This window comes from Pelmatolapia mariae, linkage group LG1, assembly GCF_036321145.2.
Source record: "Pelmatolapia mariae isolate MD_Pm_ZW linkage group LG1, Pm_UMD_F_2, whole genome shotgun sequence".
Taxonomy (NCBI): Eukaryota; Metazoa; Chordata; class Actinopteri; order Cichliformes; family Cichlidae; genus Pelmatolapia; species Pelmatolapia mariae.
The window spans coordinates 19,232,114-19,250,568 of record NC_086227.1 but is presented as its reverse complement, the minus strand read 5'-3'; the positions used below and the strand labels follow the sequence as shown (position 1 = coordinate 19,250,568).

The following is an 18,455-nucleotide window of genomic DNA, read 5'->3' as shown; positions in this document are numbered from 1 at the left end:
GACATGTTTCATCCTAGGATAAAGGAGATTACACCAAACAAATTCATATTGATTTTGAGCAACCCGACAATCCAAGGGGACCTGAGCCATGCCAGCAAAACAGGGGGGCAGCCACTTCATCACCCCACTGTGATGACTGCAACAACAAAGAAATGAAGCTGCATCAAAGGACTTGCCAAGTAGTTTTTTTACAAAGTGGTTTCCTTCAAGTGCCTCTTGCCCAGAATGCCCTTACAAAGATTAAAGAATCATCAAACAACGCGCCGATGACACAACTAGCTCCTCAGTCTGTGGCTTGCTTTTTGCTTTGCACCTGGGGTCTTGCCTGGTGTGATAGACCCCAGCCTCTATGGCTCTTGTACTCAGAGCTTGTTCCTGTGCTGCCATGATTAGTGTCTCTGTGCTGTCTTTCAGTCCAGCTTTGTCCAGCCACTGGTAGGATTTCTGGATATCAGCCACCTCCGCTATCTGCTGATGGTACAGACCGTGCAGGGGCCTGTACTTCCATGATGGTTCCTCGCCTTCCTCCTCTTTCTTGGGTTTCTGCATCCTGAGGTATTCACTGAGCACTCGGTCAGTTGGGGCCATCTTCCCAATGTATTCGTGAATGTTTGTTGTCTCATCCTGGACTGTGGTGCTGACACTCACCAGTCCCCGGCCCCCTTCTTTCCGCTTAGCGTACAGCCTCAGGGTGCTGGACTTGGGGTGAAACCCTCCATGCATGGTCAGGAGCTTTCTTGTCTTGATGTCAGTGGCTTCTATCTCCTCCTTTGGCCAGCTTATTATCCCAGCCGGGTACCTGATCACGGGCAGGGCGTAGGTGTTGATAGCCCGGATCTTGTTCTTACCGTTCAGCTGACTCCTCAGGACTTGCCTGACCCTCTGCAGGTACTTGGTGATTGCAGCTTTTCTAGCAACCTCTTCATGATTCCCATTTGCCTGTGGGATCCTCAGGTACTTGTAACTGTGCTCTATGTCTGCAATGTTGCCTTCTGGTAGTTCGATCCCCTCAGTTCTGACTACCTTCCATCTCTTTGTTACCATCCGACTACACTTCTCCAGTCCGAATGACATTCCGATATCATTGCTGTATATCCTGGTGGTGTGGATCAGTGAGTTGATGTCTCGTTCACTCTTGGCATACAGCTTGATGTCATCCATGTACAGGAGGTGGCTGACAACTGTTCCATTCCGTAGTCGGTATTCATAGCCAGTCTTGTCAATGATCGCACTGAGGGGGTTAAGGCCTATGCAGAACAGCAGTGGGGACAGAGCATCTCCGTGGTAGATCCCACACTTGATGGTGACTTGTGGCTTCTAGTGTTGTCCGCCACATCCCCATTGAGTTCTTGATGAAGGTTCTTAGGGTCCTGTTGATCTTGTACAGTTCTAGGCATTCCAGTATCCAGGTGTGGGGCATTGAGTCATAGGCCTTCTTGTAATCAATCCAGGCAGTGCACAGGTTGGTCAGTCTGGTCTTGCAGTCTCGGCTGATTGTTCGGTCTACCAGTAGCTGGTGTTTTGCACCTCAGGTATTCTTGCCCATCCCTTTCTGTGCCCCGCTCATGTATTGAGCCATGTGCCTGTTCATCTTAGCTGCTATGTTGCCTGACAGGAGCTTCCACGTGGTGCTGAGGCAGGTTATTGGTTGGTAGTTGGAGGGGACCGGTCCCTTCTGGGGGTCCTTGAGGATCAGGACTGTCCGGCCTTCGGTTAGCCATTCTGGGTGCCTCTGGTCAGCTAGCAGCTGGTTCATTTGTGCTGCCAGACGCACGCTCCACGCTCGTGGAGTGCAGCGTATATATATATATATATATATACGAACGGTTCGAACGGTTCAATACGAGTATTGTTGCACCCCTAATATATATATATATATTAGAAAAAAAGTAACGTTTCACAGCTCCTTGGTGCAGCCCCTCAGCTCATCCACTGTTTTAGCTCCTAACCCTTTAAGCCAACTTTCTTCTGATTTGCTGCCCCTTGCAAACAGAAGGTTTGAACAAAAGATGGGATTCTGTGCTCATATCAAGAACTGCATGCCCATAGAGATCACTTGCACATATACTGACCTCAATTATTTGAACCTTTAGCCGTGTTGAATCCATTGTAACACTATATGTATATATATATGAGAGAAAATAAGGTAAAGTCCCTTGAACATGGACCTGAATCGAACAAAGTAAGATTTTTAACTCTTTATTTTCAAACTCTTTACATGAATTACTGTCTTGTCTCACTACAATTGGAGGCTATAAAAATAGAGGAAGTTAAGCTTCAGTACTACAAAATGACCACAAGATGGTGCTATTTCTCAAACAGCCTCGCCACATGACAAATTTTTCCTACACGCTCTCTCTTTCTCTCTCTCTCTTTTACACACTCACATACACCCAGTTTTGCCGACGTAAAAAACAGAAAAAAGCAGAGCCACTCCCCTTTATTCGTGCCTGGTCTCCTCGGTTAGCACTCAGGAGCCCTGTTGGGACCGTTTCAGTGAAAATCGATTATAGTGTAGATATGATCCATCTACCCTCCCTTGACCTGGATCTCCTCGCTGATTTCAGTGTGTGATCACCCAGTGCTGGTCTTCACAGACACCGACAGGAGACAGCGGCATCCTCACCGCCTTACCCACTTTCCCGAGAAGGTGAAGCCTTTATAATAACAGCGCTAGCCGCTATGAGACGAATAGCTGGTAAGGCGAAGGATGAGACTCTGATCGAGCTGCAGAGCGCCAGGGCTGCAGGTAACCGCATAAATGCACGGTTTCATTTCTAAATGTGGCAGAGCGACGCTCTACAAGTTACAGTAATCCGAGGTTCATTGTAAACTCGCAATTCAGCAGTGAAGGGTGAATATTTATATCGAAATTATGTCCTCTAGTTGTTTTATCTTACGTGGCAAAACCATTTCTAAATGTGGCTGTAATTTGGTTACTTGGCTTGTGCTTGTATACAGCCCAGTTAGTGATGGTGGGTTGCACCAGAGATCCCATGACCAAAACACATCAAAACACACATGCTGTTTGTTCTTCTTAGTCTACTGCTTTGATACAGCCAAGTCCCTTACAACTGCAGGGTGACACTGAGGTCACACACATAGTCTGCTTCCCAAACTGAGCCAGACTGCATATTTATTTTTAGCGCACAATATCTCAGTATACACTGTAGTAAGCTATCCTAGAAGCATCTCAGGCATTTTTTAATGAATTAAATTAGAGAAGAAGACAAATTGATCCGTGCAGTGAAGCATGTGAGTAAACATACTTTTTGCTATCTGTCAAGCCTAACATGTGTCACCTTATCTAATGGGACTAGCCCCCTGTGAGATAGTCAGGCTTCACTGACTCTTCGCCTAGTCACATGAAGTCATCTGGAGGTTCACAGTCTGAACAATGTGCCGCCACAGGAATGCTTTCAGACGTGAATTTGGTTGAATTATGTCAGCTTACAGTGATTTGTTGCTTCTACGTGGACATCAGAAAGTCAGTTGAGTTGATGGAGCACTGTGAAACCTAATGGTTTGGTTCTGCGGTCGTTTTAGTCCTGAGAGGATTGTATGACATTCCTGCACAGGACTTGTGTCTGGCTCGTGATAAATCTTACTAATGAATGAATGAATTAAATGACTTGCTTTCACTCCTATATCTAAAGTAGCAGATCTATGAGTTAATGACTCTTTTAATGTTTTGAGCACTACGTGTCAGTGCATCCCAGTCTGAATAACCCATGTCTTTGCCTCACAAACACTAAGTCTTTATTTTTATGCTGTCCTCTCGCTGACATTTGAAACTCCGCGCACGTGCAGTGGGAAACTTTTCAGCATTTCTAAAACTGAGCCACAGACGTCTCGAGGCATCCAGCAGGATTTTGCATAAGTCAGGAGACGCTCTGGTTTCCAAAAGAAACACAAATCCATAACAGGAAAAGACAAAGTATACTCAAGTTGCAGTAAGAGCATGGCATGTGCTGATATCTCCTGACCTGCTGGAGGACAAGATGAATTAGGTGCACTGGAAACCTCTGTTGCTTTTGTGACAAGAGCAGCCGGGCCTTTTAATTTGTGAGCCTGCTTACCTCTGCCTAACAGACCACTGCATCACAACAAGACTATTATGAGAAGAGAAAAACAAAACGTTTATAGAACACATTTTCCAGCATTTTCATTCAGTCAAACCATGTCTGAGTTAAGATTATGATGCCTCAGTTACGCCTTTCCCTGTTTGTATTTGCATATCCTCTGCTGTGTGTATTAGAGGGTTGTTTATAAGGACACGTGGCTGTTTATTTAGAGTGAGCAGTAGATTAAAAGACTGCTCCGGTTCTACAGAGGCTTTGTTCGGGCTCTTATCAGGCCAGACTTTCAGCCACAAGTGAAAGGGGAAACAAAGGAGAGGAAGGAGAATGTCCTCACCTCGGTGTGTGTGTCTGTATGTGTTACCTTGTTCGCAGCTGCCCAAACACTGATTTATAGTCATACATGACATTCTGCTGCTGGATAAACACCAGACCTCCATGGACAGCGTATACCGTTTGGTGGATGGTTTTCTAAAATCAACCTGCTGCTTGTTGTCACCCTCTGTCAGTAAATCTTTTTCTTGGCCAGTTTACAGTCAGGGAAAAAATCTTAATGACTCCACTTTTAAGTGCCCTCAATAGTTATTAATTACTCATTTATATCAGGATTTGCCTCCTTTTAAGGTGATCTCAATCCGCAGTCCAGCTGATGAAGTCATCTGCCAGTCAGAGGTGAAGCAGAGCCAAAGAGTTGCTATGGAAACAGGCCTTGTAATTAAATTACTCCCTTTGAGGAGGCAAAATACAGAATTACACATGGCAGGCAAGCAAGACGTCCTCTCACCACAACCACAGTAAGACTAGATGAGGTCTTATTGTGCTGCCAGAACATTTTTCAGACTACAGACCTTTTGTTTTGGGCATAAAATACATTTTTTGCTCTATAAATTTCTGATCATAGGTGGCATATACCTCTTTTTTCCCCTGGGCTTTCACCTTTTGATACGTTTTTGTAGAGACAAGTGACAAATAAAAAAAACATCATGTGTCTTAGTAAGGTGTCGGGCCATCGCACGATGCCAGAATAGTTTTAGTGTGCCTTGGCGCGGATTTTCAAAAGTTGTTTTCACACTTGCACTGCGGCCCTGAACTTCTCTAGCCACTGCCTGACAGAGGTGCACGTGAGAAGGCTGATATCAGCTGGATCAGGCATTAGACACTCTTTAAATGTCAGTTCCCAAGTGCAAAGGCTGCGTGATGTTACGCTGTGCTGATGTGTGAACAGCGCTGCTTAGAATTCGTTGCATTTACAGCTAGTGAATGAGCGTCGTCTGTGCCGCTTCGGGCATGCAGGGAGCTCCCTCGCCTAAACCACACAGAGCATGTGCAGTAACGCGAAAACAGCTGAAGGGAAGTGTTTCCTGTTGTGTTTTGTTTGAGAAAGAACAACAACATCTATCCTGACTCGATTCTTGCAAAATTTGCCCAAAGCTCACATGTGAAAACACCTCTGAAAAGTCGCTGGGACTCTCATGAAAACATGGAATATCGTTTTTCCAGAAGATACGCCCCTGATTTGGTGCTTTGATGACTGTAGAGGAAAGCACTATCTGTCACCACCATCACTGACTGGGTGGAGATCTTGTGAGGGAAAGTTCAGTAGCAAATGATTCGTGTCATTTTCATACTGATCAAAAGATTCAGTGACCCATCGTGCCAGTCCCACCAGGATAGACGTGTTTTATCAGGGCAAAAGGTAACACCTCCATATTGATTCTTTTCTTAGGTGATAAAGACACTCAAAGCAGCGAACAATTCCCCCTCACCAACATCCTTACTGTAGGAGTGTAGGAGTTTTTCCTTTAATATGTCACCAGTCCATATGGGTGCTCTTTACAGAGCAGCTTTGGATGCAGGAACCTGACTCACTGTCGTGCAGTCTCTCATTGGTTAATGTTGTTAATCTGCTTATTGGGCAAACAAAACGCCCAAGGCCTTCATATCATAGACGCAAGAAAGCTACTTTTGTGCCCTAATCTGTCTCGTCCAGTCATCCTTTCAAAAGATTTCGTCAAACATCTCTTCCTTAAAAGACCGTCAGACATGTCAAGTGTTGAAGTCCAGGCGTGTTATGTTGTGTCTATTTAACGCGATAAATTATGACTTCTGCTCTGCATATGACCTCTTCAGCTGGCACTGTTCAAGCTTTCTGGTAATTGTCAGGAAAGTATCAACAATTTCCTGATGATAAGAAAGGAAACTTGTGTTCTTGGCAACAACATGAGCATGATGCAAATGTGAAAACACAACTGTCAACATTTCAAACAATGCTTTCTAAAAAATAAAAGACACCATTAAAAAAAAACAACTTTATCAGTAGCGTTCCCTTGTATATGTTTAAAGCCTCACGTATTCAATGTTTTTAACAACATTTATATTCATCTGGATGCATTTTGAATATAGTCAGCTGTATTGACAGGAAATGTTGAGTGGCAGACTTTGAGGATGCCTTGTCCTTGAAGACAGAGGCCCTGGGTTTGAGCTCAGGATGTTGTGGTTTGACTGAAACGGGGTGTGCACCGTGCTTGCAAGATTAAAAGTTCTTATTTGCGTTTTGGCATCAAATGTTAAAATTTAATTCAGTTCTTTTTGTAAAAGCCTGACATACTTGCCTGATGCTCTCATCAAGACACATTTGTGGTTCGCGTGATCCTGCATATTGGATAACTTTGAGTGGGAACCCCTATTTAGACTACAGTATTGTTCATCGCATTAATATTTCATATACATCGATTTGCAATTCAGCCCTCATGCCCCATCTGGCATTATTAAACTCATGAATAGAGAGAAGTTGTAGAGCAGTCTGTGATATGTTTGTATTACTTCTCTTGAGAAAGGATTATGTTGTCATAATAAACCAGTGCTGTGTTTTCCATTTGTCAAAGTGGAAGGTCGAACGACACTCTGAAGAGCTCTTAATCGAGTAAAATATAGAACGCCTGTTTCAGTACAGTAAGCAGGACATTCTAGCTCTGTGCCAGGCACACTGAAGAGCTACACGAGAGTTGTTAGCGGGGCCTCTTTTGAACCGTAGGCGCCCACGCAGATTGCTTGAGTCATAGTAAAAACTATTTGCTTGATACTGAATCAAAGGTACAAAAACACCGCGAGTGCTTTTCATCAGCGGTGTCGATGATCTGCAACATATAAAAGCTGTGGTCTGATTTCCAGCAGTGATAGGACTCTCTGTTGTACTTTTATGCTGTTCTTTTAATGCTTGTGTAAGTGAAAGTCTGATGGCTCAATACTTAATAACCTTTGTGTTGTCCTGATCTACACTTTAATTCCACCTCCTAACCACTGTCTGTCTGTCCCTTAAAGATGTTCCTGCTGTGTTGACTGCATTCAGGATTAACCTCCACCCAGGTACGGGCAGATCAGAGGCTTTATGTGACGCCTGTCTGTCCGTCCTCGCATCATTGTAATCTTTGCTATTTCTCTTCGCACCCTCCATCACGTGCCGTCATCATGTCGGTTTAATGTCACTGCGTATGCTCCATTTATGTAAATTTGTTACGGCTTTCCTGTTTGTTTGCTGATCAGAATCAAATGCCTCTCTGTCTGCTATCTCAGCTTTCATATTGTAGCCATTTGCTTAAGTGTCTGCCGTCTGGTAGCTTAATGTGCTGTGTACTGTGTCAAATTTGTACTGGTGCATGCACCCATAGGCGGAATTAAGATATGTGCCCATGGTATTTCAACTTGTGGCTAGGCTATTTGATGATTTATATCATAAGCAACATGTATAACTTTTTATAGCAAAGTTTTGCTAGTACTATAAAAGCAGAAAAACTCCTGCATGCATAATTTTACTCACAAATGCAGTATGTAGCACAGCCTGTGGACTGATTTCTGTGGGCCCAGGAGAGATATGTTGAAGCTCTAACAAGCTTCTGCCTGGATACTTTGCCTCAGTGCTTCCACTACAGCATCAAGAATGAGCAACTTTAGATAACATTACCCAAAAGAGTCCACTAATCACCGAGAAATTAGGGACTACCATATTGAAACATAAGTCTGACATAAGAAGAAGAAAAAAAACCTCATTTGGCTTCAGATAGTCTTTTGCTGAGTAAAGAAGGATAGCTACTACAGCTAGCTTTTTCTTTAGGTAGCCATCAATCCTTCTGCAGTAGCTTATTCTTAGCCTGTGGTATGTTAGCCTGTAAAGTATGCCTTCTTTATTACAGGGAGTAACACAATATTACTTTGAATGCATTCTTATAGTTCAAAGTAAAATTTAAATACAGTGTGTTCCTCTCAAATGTGGTGGCACAGAAATGCTAATAAAGCACAAGCACTCAAGTAAAATTTAAGCGCAGTCACAGGACTTCATGCAGGTTTGTGAAAAACTATGTACACCCCACGAGTGATTAAATTGTATAACCATCCTTGAGAGCAATAACTTGAAGTGACTTTATCAGACTCTGATATCATTTTGGAGAATGCTGTTCTTCGAGTCATTGTCCTGTTGCATGATTAAGTTTAGCTTTTGGACAGATGACCTTTCATTTGACTCCAGAATTCTTTGGTATACAGAGGCGTTCACAGTGGGAATGAGGTGTTTGTGTCATGTTGTGTGTGGTTTCTGCCAAACGCGGTGCTGTGCATTATGACCAAGCATTTCCACTTTGGTTCCAGAAGTCTTGTGGTTTGTTCAAATGTAACTTTGCAAATCTAAGTCCTTTAAAATCTGAGATTCAACTCTTTGTTGAGCATTGCATTGAGGTGCATTTGCTAGAATGTGTTCTTGGGAAGAATGGAAGCTGTCTTGTGTTTTTCACTTGTGGATCATGTTTCCCACTGTAGAATGATGAACAGACGGTGTGGAAATAGCCTTATAAATCTATCCAAATTAATGAGCAGCAATTGTTTTTCTATTATTGATGTCCCTCTTGGTAATATGTAGTAACACATATTGTGTGTATTGTGATAATAACACACACCTAGACCACCAAATTGCCCAAACTTCTGCTTTAATAGGGGTGTTCACACTTACAGTGATCTTTAAATCAAGTGTATTTGATTACCAGCACCTGCCTGCTACTCTTCCTCTTAATTCCTAAGGAAGCAGTAAGGGTGTACATTAGCCATTCATGTGGCTAATGTACACATGAGTGGGTGACTGAGTGGGTAGGTGATGTAAACTTTCACATCCTCATGTTAGATAAACACTAAACCCAGGATGCTGTTTCAGATTGAGAAATGCGGGTTGACTTTCATAATCTTTGTTTCGGTGACTCAGTGTGATGAGGCTGCTGGCCTTACAGCGTCACATAAAAAATGAAGCTATGTGTGCGTCTCATCTGGGGGCTGCATGTGTCCCCAAAGTTGCAGAAATTAGAGACACCTTTTCTGTAACAGACAATCCTGTAGCAGAAATGATTGTGATTGTGCTGAGGTACATTTGACTTTGGTTGTACCTTAGTCCAGCTTTGCATATATCTTCATGAACACATATCATCCTTCCAGCAGGCTGCCTGCTTAGGCAAAGAGTGCAGCGAGCACAGAATCAAGTTTTGTCAGTTTACTGTAAATAGAAAGGCAGCACGGGCTTGTCTGTATTTTCATATCATCAGATTGTCTGGATAAAGATAGATTATTGTTAGATGATAGCAGTGGCAGAAGTGTCATAGCCCCTGCTTTCTTTTCTTTCTGCTCTGCAAGATCAGTGCTGTCTTTAGGGAACTGATATCCTGGCACAAGGTCTCCTCTTCTCTTCCACTCATGTAATGTGAATTGATTTCTGATTTCTTTAATTATTTAGAGTAATGGAGATTTTCCAACTCTGATGCTGGTCACTCCTCACTGTTCTTAATCTTGCTGACGGAATAAGTTTGATGTGAAGCAGTAATTGAGGGGAGATATTTGTCTGGAACGCAGCGCCAAACCAGGACGGAGCCTCCACTGTGTTTTACAGATAGCTGTAGACACTCACTGTTGTATCAAACCAAAGGTCTGAAAATTGGATTCATTTATTCATTTAGTCCATTCCTTGTGTAATTTGGCATACCTCAGCCTCCTTTCCTGGTTCTCCTTCCTTACAAATGGCTTATTGATATTTCTGATGTTACTTCAGCAAACAGTAGATGGATCAGTCCTGTGTCAGGTTCATCGCTTGAGTTGGTGATTTTTTTTTTAATTTTATTGTTGAACGATGATTAGGTCAGTTTTAAGTGGCTTATAAAATAAAACAAATGTTCCTCTGAAAGTGGGGATTTGTAAAGAGTAGACTGAAAATAAGTGAAAAAACAACTAATGACAAAAGAAAACTTCGAGAGACTTTTGGAAGGTCTGAAGAACTATTGCTGAAGCCCACTATTATAAGAATGAGGGGTGGCTCAAGACTTTCGCACAACACAGATAGACTTTATCTTAAAGATCTTAATGATTGTTATTTCCTAACACGATTCAAATTCCAATGATGCAGAAAGTAAAGATGCAAAAATAGTTTTTCGATTGTTCTTATGATAAAGCTCTGAAAGCTCAGTGCATACATCTGCTACCTGCAACCTGCAACCTGCAACCTTGTCTGTTTACAGCTCATAACACCAGCAGATGCCTCTGCTTCGGCTACATGTGAATCTTGTAGCCTCTCGCCTTCCTCTGCTCTGTCTGAACATCAGTACAGCAATCACGTCTCTGGATAGGATCAACTCATTTAGGAAAAGAGATTAGTTGATTCTGTTCTTGGCTGCATCGCACACGTATAAAGTCACTACCTCGTTGATGCGTTTGCTCTGATCTTCTTCCAGTTTTGGTCTTGTGGTGTCTCTTACAGGGCAGGACCAATGGGCATAAGGTACGCACAACTTTTTATGAACTGGAATCACTAAAAGCACATCTCTCAAGTGCATCTCAGTCATGCAACAGGTTTTGAAATTCTGTTTGGTTATATCAGGGTCAGTACTCAGCAATGGTGCTCAAATTTCTTTTGGAGATAATTCAAAATGCCACTGTTCAGTTCCCATGAAGTTAGTAAGATGTTTTTTGACAATCATGCTGACGAGAGAGTATCTTAGCTACTGTAAATAGATAGCAGGAGAAGTGTAATTGGGTTAAATAGGTGGAAAGTGGGTAGTTAAAAGAGCGCATGGCACTTCTCACGTATTCAGTTTTGCCCAAATTAATAGCTGTCTCATTTTAATACGTGGTAGTAATTTCCAGTGAAGACTCATTTATGGCCATCTGTTCTAGTAAGTGTGTCTGTTGCACTGTTTCACAGAGGGAAAGCTACTTTGTGTTTTCCTTCAGTCTGTCTCTCTGTGGAAGTTGCTGGCCTTTTGCCTTTGTTTGCTCTAAGCCAGGTTGCGATAACTGTGGACGGCTTGGCACAGTTGGAGTTAGACCAAAACAAGTGGGATGAAAAAGACAGGAGAGGAAAAAAGCAGCTCACACAGGGTTAATTGGATAAGACATGGTGTAATATGCTACTTATATTCCCTGTGGATTCGTATAGTCTAACTGATATGCTACATTCTTACTCCAAGTACCTCTTCAGGCCTATCAGTGAAGTACTGCTGCTATTGGCTGTCACTGCTGTCTGTCAGATCCTCCTGCTTAACGAAAGGTCTCTGCCAGTGCAAGCTGAGGGAGACTGAAGCGCTTTGTGTTCTTTGTGTGCTGCGTGTGTGCTTCTTTTAGGAGGAGGCTGGACCCTTTGATACAACAGCAACCTCAACAGCCAGCTCCTCCCTCTCACTGATGTTTTCGTCATGCAGCCTCCCCCACAGGAAGTGCAGCTTTCCCACCATCCAGGAATAATAGGGGAGCAGGCAGCTAGCAGAGCAGTGCAACATGAGCACATTTCCTCTGCCAGAGTCTGCCACGCAGGGCCAGAGAGGCTCTGCTGGAATGTGGCGAGCCTTTGAATAAGTGTGTATGTGCAATGTGGCCTTTGTGTTTTCATCTCTCTGAGCTCAGTACTTACCAACATGGTGATAGTCAGTATCTCCTGATATTGCCTCCTGTAGGCTTTTTTTCATTGGCTCTTGTTATATTGATGCTGTCTACAATGCATTTGCAGCCATAACAGTAATTTGGCAGCTGATTCTTCTTAAAGGGATGTTTTTGTTATGAGTGAGCTTTAATTTACCCTGCGGTCCAAATTATTTAAACTAGTTTAACAGTTACTTTCTGTCAATTTAGATGATATATGTGCAACTATTGCTTTTGAGAAGTTTGAAAAATCAATCATGTTTAATTCATTAATCATGTTTTTTGCTTAAAGTCTGCAAATTTTTAAGCATGTGCATTTTAAGCTTAATTCACCAGGTACCCGTCTCCAGGTACCCGTCTCTGTGTTACCTGTTTAAGATTGGCTATGTTTGAGTTTATGTGCTGCTAATCCTTCAGCAACGCAAACTAGCATGAAAAAGACCACTAAGTCCTATGTGAGACAACCATTTGCTGACTTGAACAAATATATAATTTAACGATTCGACTTATTCGACTGGGCAGCAAAGTGGTGGAGTAGTTAGCATCTTGTTGCACCTCAGAGCAAGAAAGTCTGGAGTTCATGGGACCGTTCTGTGTGGAGTTTGCATGTTCTCCATGTGCCTGTGTGGCTTCTCTGCAGATATTCCTCTCACTGTTCAGAGCTGTGTGTCAAGTTAACTCCTGTCTAAGGTGTATGCCACTAACCCTATGGCAGCTGGAGGAGGCTCCACCACCTCTGTGACCCTGAATTGGATTGGAAGCAAATGGATGAATGAATGAAGTGTATTTAGGCCAGTTCAATTACAATACAACAATACGATAATAATTAGATAATTACTATGCTATTACATACCAAAGACTGAATTCTAAAACATGAACAGCATTGTTACTGCACTCTTCTGTACAGCTGTATAATTCTCTTGGTGTTATTCTTTTCTTCATTTATTTTGCAGATGAAAGCAGCGGAAATGGTTCTTTATCTGAAAGGGCGCCACTGCCGGGAAATACAGAAGTGAGTTCTGGTGTATCTGTGAGCATTCCAACACATTCCCTATCTAGCTATCTAAAAAAAAAAATTAAGAAATTTTGGGAATGACAATTAAAGGTTTATCACTTTTTTTGCTAGTTGTATGAGAGGAGCTGGTCAGAGCAACGTTTTTTCAAAAGTAAACCGATGTGCCCACAAAGCACTGATTAATGTGCTATGCCTCCTTTTTTTAATACTGCTAGTTGTTAACTTCATGATGATTCCTATCTCCCTACTAAATGCAAACAAGCATATATATAAAATATCTATTTCCATTAAGATTCCATTAACAGTTAATTGAGCAGCCTTTTGTCTGTGTGTTATTTCCTTTGTAGTCAACTAAATTGTTTATGTTAGTGTTCACTGTATGTATGAGTAATTTTATAATCTTAGATGACCCTTTGGTGACTCACCCCTCTGATTGATGACTCTGATGAGTCACAAGATAGCCATGTTATCACAGAGTTCCTCTCATTTCAGCAAGACTGAAATAAACTGTCGCTGCTCAGCCTGTTGTCAGTCTGTTTGGTTTTTCACTGGCATAATGAGGTCATTCCACAGATGCACTATGTATCTTAATAATTGCTGGCTTTGAAAGTAATGGTGCCGCTACTGTGATGGGCCGATAAAGAGGAGCAGCCACACTCCTGAGTGAAAAGATCGAGCCTAACCTGAGAGTCATTCACATGTGGTTCAGGATGCTGTAAAACACATAACTTGCATATATATTAACTCTAAAAATCAGAAAGCAGATGATAGTCTGCAGGATTGCAGAAAAAGTCTGTTTTCTAAGCCTAATATTTCTGCATTATTTTTAAACTGGCAGCATTTTGCGCAGTTGAAATTTAAGATTTTTTCATTTAAAACTGAGGTTAAATGGCACGGCTTGTCAAATAGCAATGAGTGGAAATGTGATTTAATCTGGGACGTTAAACCGTTTGTCTCGACTGGGTCACCTGTGTTTAAAGCCATAATAAGAAAGATAATATCACAGAAAAATGTTGTAATGTTATTTTAAAGGCTGTGGTTGTGTGATCTTGTTTAGCTGAAGTTATAATTAGTTTAGTTGTTATAAATGGGAAACTGACAGCAGTAATAAACACTAACAGGATTCAGACTATAAACCCTCTGTGTTTTTCTCCCCACAAATTGCACCCTGAATATAAGAAGCTGAGTCAAACTCCTTTAGAGGAATGTCTGCTAGTCAATGACAGCGTCTGATAAAAAAGAAAAAAAAAAACCCTGGGTGGAGTGCAGCAAACTGCTGAGCCAACATGGCACTTCAAGTCCTAGTCAAGTCACTATAATAGTATATAGTTCTTAAAGTATGTTTTGTTTTTTTAAACATTTCAATTCAAATTTATGTTACCTTTTTTATTTTGTTATTCTTTCATTGCAAGACGGGTCATGCAATCAATGACAGACAAAAATTATTAAAATAAACAAAAATGAAAAAGCAGCAAAGACTGACATTTAATAACAACATATAATAACATTTAATATAATAATAAGAAATGAAGCCATATAAATGTGAAACATACTAATAGAATAACAAAGCTCATACACAAAATGACATAATTTAAACTCAAGTTTTCCATGTACAGTGTGTTTTGGACATTAAATTAATTAACATTATTTTTAGACTTTATCTATAAACATTAAAAAAATATATACAGGCAGTTCACACTAACTAGCTCAAAGTGGAGTTAAGACATGCTATTTCTCACTATTTTTATTGAATATCAGCTCAAATATCTCGTTTTGCTACCTACCATGCACCACCAATTATTTCGAGCTCCCGAGCTAAATTATTTAATGTATAGTACAACCTTACAGATTGCCTTTATATGCAGAGAAAACTAACGTACATTCAATTTCTTTTTTTGATTAATGATCGTATAAGATAGATGAAATTAGAGTAGCTGAAAATAATGGTTATTGTTTATTTAAACGTAAAGGTTTCTTATATACGGAAACAGTAAAGATGAATTTCTACATTAATGGAAAAGTATTTAATGTTAGAATTCTAAATGCATTCAGGTAATCAAATATTGAAATTTAAGTAACGATACAGACACGACACATTTCTCCTCTACTGTCCGCTATTTTTGTGTAATGTTAGGCTTTGATTGTGTAGCGTTCAGGCTTTGCAGTTAAATCTGGTTTCTCCACAGTCATCATTGTTGCCCTCTAAATGTTTCTAGTCAGAGAAAGTGTTTTTTTAAAAATGCTTTTCGGCTGAGAAGTAGATGTCCCTGTAATCAATGGTCTAAACTGCATATATCATCCTAAGACCCAGCAAATAATTTTTTCCTGTGTTGGGGACATGAGCTTAAGATCACTTTGTCAAGCAGCATTTATGGAATTTGCATGACTTCTCTGACTTCATTTCAAAATGATGGAAATTTCAGCTTCCATATTTTATGGCCACAAGAGAGGTTAAGTAACACTGTTTGTTTTGGGGACTTTTTGCAGATATTATAATTCTATTTCATAAGAATTGTTTCTTCAATTTGAGAGTCTTAACTTTGAGTTAGTAGGATATCAAAATTGCACAGTAATTTTACTACTTCCAAAACTAAACTTTTATTCATTTTCCTTCATAGTGGACACCAGGACTTACTGCCTCTTGTCATGTAGTCTTCAAATAGTCCTAAAATAGAGTGTATACTGATAACACACAGACTTGTTTTTTAACTTCTTACCTTTGAAAAATGCATATCAAACTTCTCTGCTGCTATATGATTATGGCACGGCTACCGTGTATTGCTAACTTTCGGAAATTTATCAAAGCTCCGTGCTCCACCATTGCTGTAAAACAATGGCCAGTTGGAGTGAACAGAGACGACGCGACTCTTCCATTCAGCAGCTCTGGTTTCAGCATGATTTAGATAACCTAAGATCTGAATTTACTAGCTCCTAGTTATAGCCGATTCAATAAACTGAGACAGATGCTTCAAGAGTAAGCTGTCAGAGTAACAAATGATCTTGATGTTTCTGATAAGTGGGAAAACCATAATCAGAATGCTTTATTAATCCCAGAGGAAATTATGGTCACATAATTTCCTCCAAGACAGTAAAGAACAGTAACTAACTAAACTAAATCAAATAATATAATCAATAAATATTATACTACAAAGTTATAAATAAATAATAATGCATCTAATTATAAATATCCCAGTATATTACACAAAATTAAATATATATAGATCACATTGTTATATTGACTTTGTAATTTTCTCTGCAGAGGATGTGATGTTAAGGATGTGCAACTATTGCAGTGCATACGTGTGCATTAGATGGAGGATTGTACAGTGAGATAGCAGGAGTGATTTCCTGTGTCATTCAGCGGTGCATTTGGATAATCTCAGTCTCTCACTGAACGTGCTCCTGTGACTGACCAGCACTCATGGAGTGGGTGTGAGCTATTGTCAAGCACTGTCTTTATCTTGGACAACATCCACCTCTCCGACACCACCTTTAAAGAGTTCATTTCCACCCCTACAACATTACAGGCTTTGCGGATGAGTTTATTGGGTCTGTTGGCATCCGCGATCCTCAGCCTGCTGCCCCAGCATGCAGCAGCATAGAGTATGGCACTGACCACAACAGATTCATAGAAAATCCTGAGTATTGTTTGGAAGAAAGAAAAAAAGAATAGAATAAAGCCCTTTGGAAAGTGAGAACTCTCTTAAACAAAATGGAACATGACTATCATGGAAAGATTATTTCCTTCAGACATCTATCATATACAATACTTCTTATCCATAATGGACTTTTGAAGTTGTCATTTTAGCCCCTTCTCCAAATTTTGACACAAGGTGTTATGTCATCTGTATGATCTTTAAGTATGATTTCAGCTTAATGTCAAAATATTTTTTTCTTTGTGACTCAGGAGGGTATATTTCCTCTGTGCTTTTTATGTATCCAATTGTATGAGTGCAAGCCTGAGTCAGTTTAATTTGTTTCTGTCTGTATCTGTCGAGGTGAGCGCCTGTTTGGCTTCCCAATGTGTCAAAGCTAAAAGCTCTGCTTTGTGGTTGTTTCTCCTGCAGACAGACAAACTAGACCCAAGCAGAGACACTGTGTTCTTTAGGGATGGAGTACGAAGAATAGACTTTGTGTTGTCCTACGTAGATGACAAGGACGGAGAAAAGAAACAGGTAAGTGTAACAGAAAAGGGCCAAATTGTCATGACTTGCCTACTCAGCGTTTCAAAATGCTAGCAGACAATATTATTATGCAATTTCTAACTGGAACAGGAATCCATGATACTGTAAAGAGGAAGTGAGATTCAACCCCTTTTCTGTGAACATATGACATTTGTAAATGGAAACCCAGACTGTTAATCATGTGAGCTATCCTATGAGCCAAGATATGAAGCAAGGCCAAGATGTGAAACCTCTATAAGACACTGTGCCTCCTCACCATCATGTAACTTATTGAGATCATCTCAGGCGATGTGAGAATGGGGCTTTAAACATCCTAATAGCAGTGGGTCAACAACCCTCCAAAGAGAAGATCCTCTCAAGGGGTTAAATATCTTGAGTTCTCCCTCAGTTATTTAAGAAGTGAAGGTACACAAAATATCTTCATGAGCCTCCATGAGTTGCCTTCTTTTTAAGCAGTGAAGAAGGAATAGTGTCATACAATTGCAAACTATGACACATCCTTGTACCGGACACACAGTCAGCACTAAATCAAGATTTCAGACACTTAACTGGTCATCATCAACTTTGCATTATTCATCACAGTCATCGCTGCGGTTCCATTATGGGAATGTTTGCAGAAACTAATATACAGGCCTTGGAAACTACTATATGTTGCGTTATGGATTTGGTGGGTATTGTAGAAGAAACAGATTAAACAGAGAAAGATAACATTGTGGATTGTTATATCGTGCCTGGAAAGGGGCACTTTTGGACACAGAAGCTGGATGGTGAACATAGCGGACCCAAACAGCCAGATACGTCCTTCAGGAGACTTTAAAGGCCCAAAAACAGAACTTTAAAGAAGTGAATACCTGCAATATTTCACTGTGTGCTTCTTTTGTACTCACAAATTTGTTTTTACACTCCCCAAGTGGTCAAAAAATTGCTTGGGGAAAAAAGTAGACGTGCAATCATCACATAGATACAAAGCTATTAAAGAAAAAACAGAGTGGTCACCTGAGGAGTGGAACAAGTTTAACATTGCCAGGCTTTCTTTGCATTTGCTGGCTCATGCCATTTAGCTCTGTTTATGTACAAAATTGGGTTTCTTTTTACTCCAGTCAGAGACAATATCAGAGGAACTGATGAGAGTAATTCTGTGGAAATTATCACAAGTGCACAGAGTAGTAAAATAGGCCTAAATATATTAATATATTTCTACTACATTTTGATACGCTCTTGGCACTACTGCTTATTTCT

At 40.7% G+C, this 18,455-nt stretch overlaps 1 protein-coding gene across 1 annotated transcript in view; it reads left to right on the top strand.

The window, feature by feature from the left end:
• Window positions 1–2,434: 2,434 nt before the first annotated feature.
• The window catches only part of ano5b (anoctamin 5b), a 29,006-nt gene continuing 12,985 nt past the window's right edge, over window positions 2,435–18,455 (top strand). Inside the window, exons 1-3 of the mRNA XM_063474726.1 lie at window positions 2,435–2,749; window positions 12,971–13,029; window positions 17,100–17,207. Of these exons, the coding sequence (XP_063330796.1) occupies window positions 2,683–2,749; window positions 12,971–13,029; window positions 17,100–17,207 (234 nt within the window). The 5' untranslated portion in view covers window positions 2,435–2,682. The remainder of the gene's footprint in view (window positions 2,750–12,970; window positions 13,030–17,099; window positions 17,208–18,455) is intronic.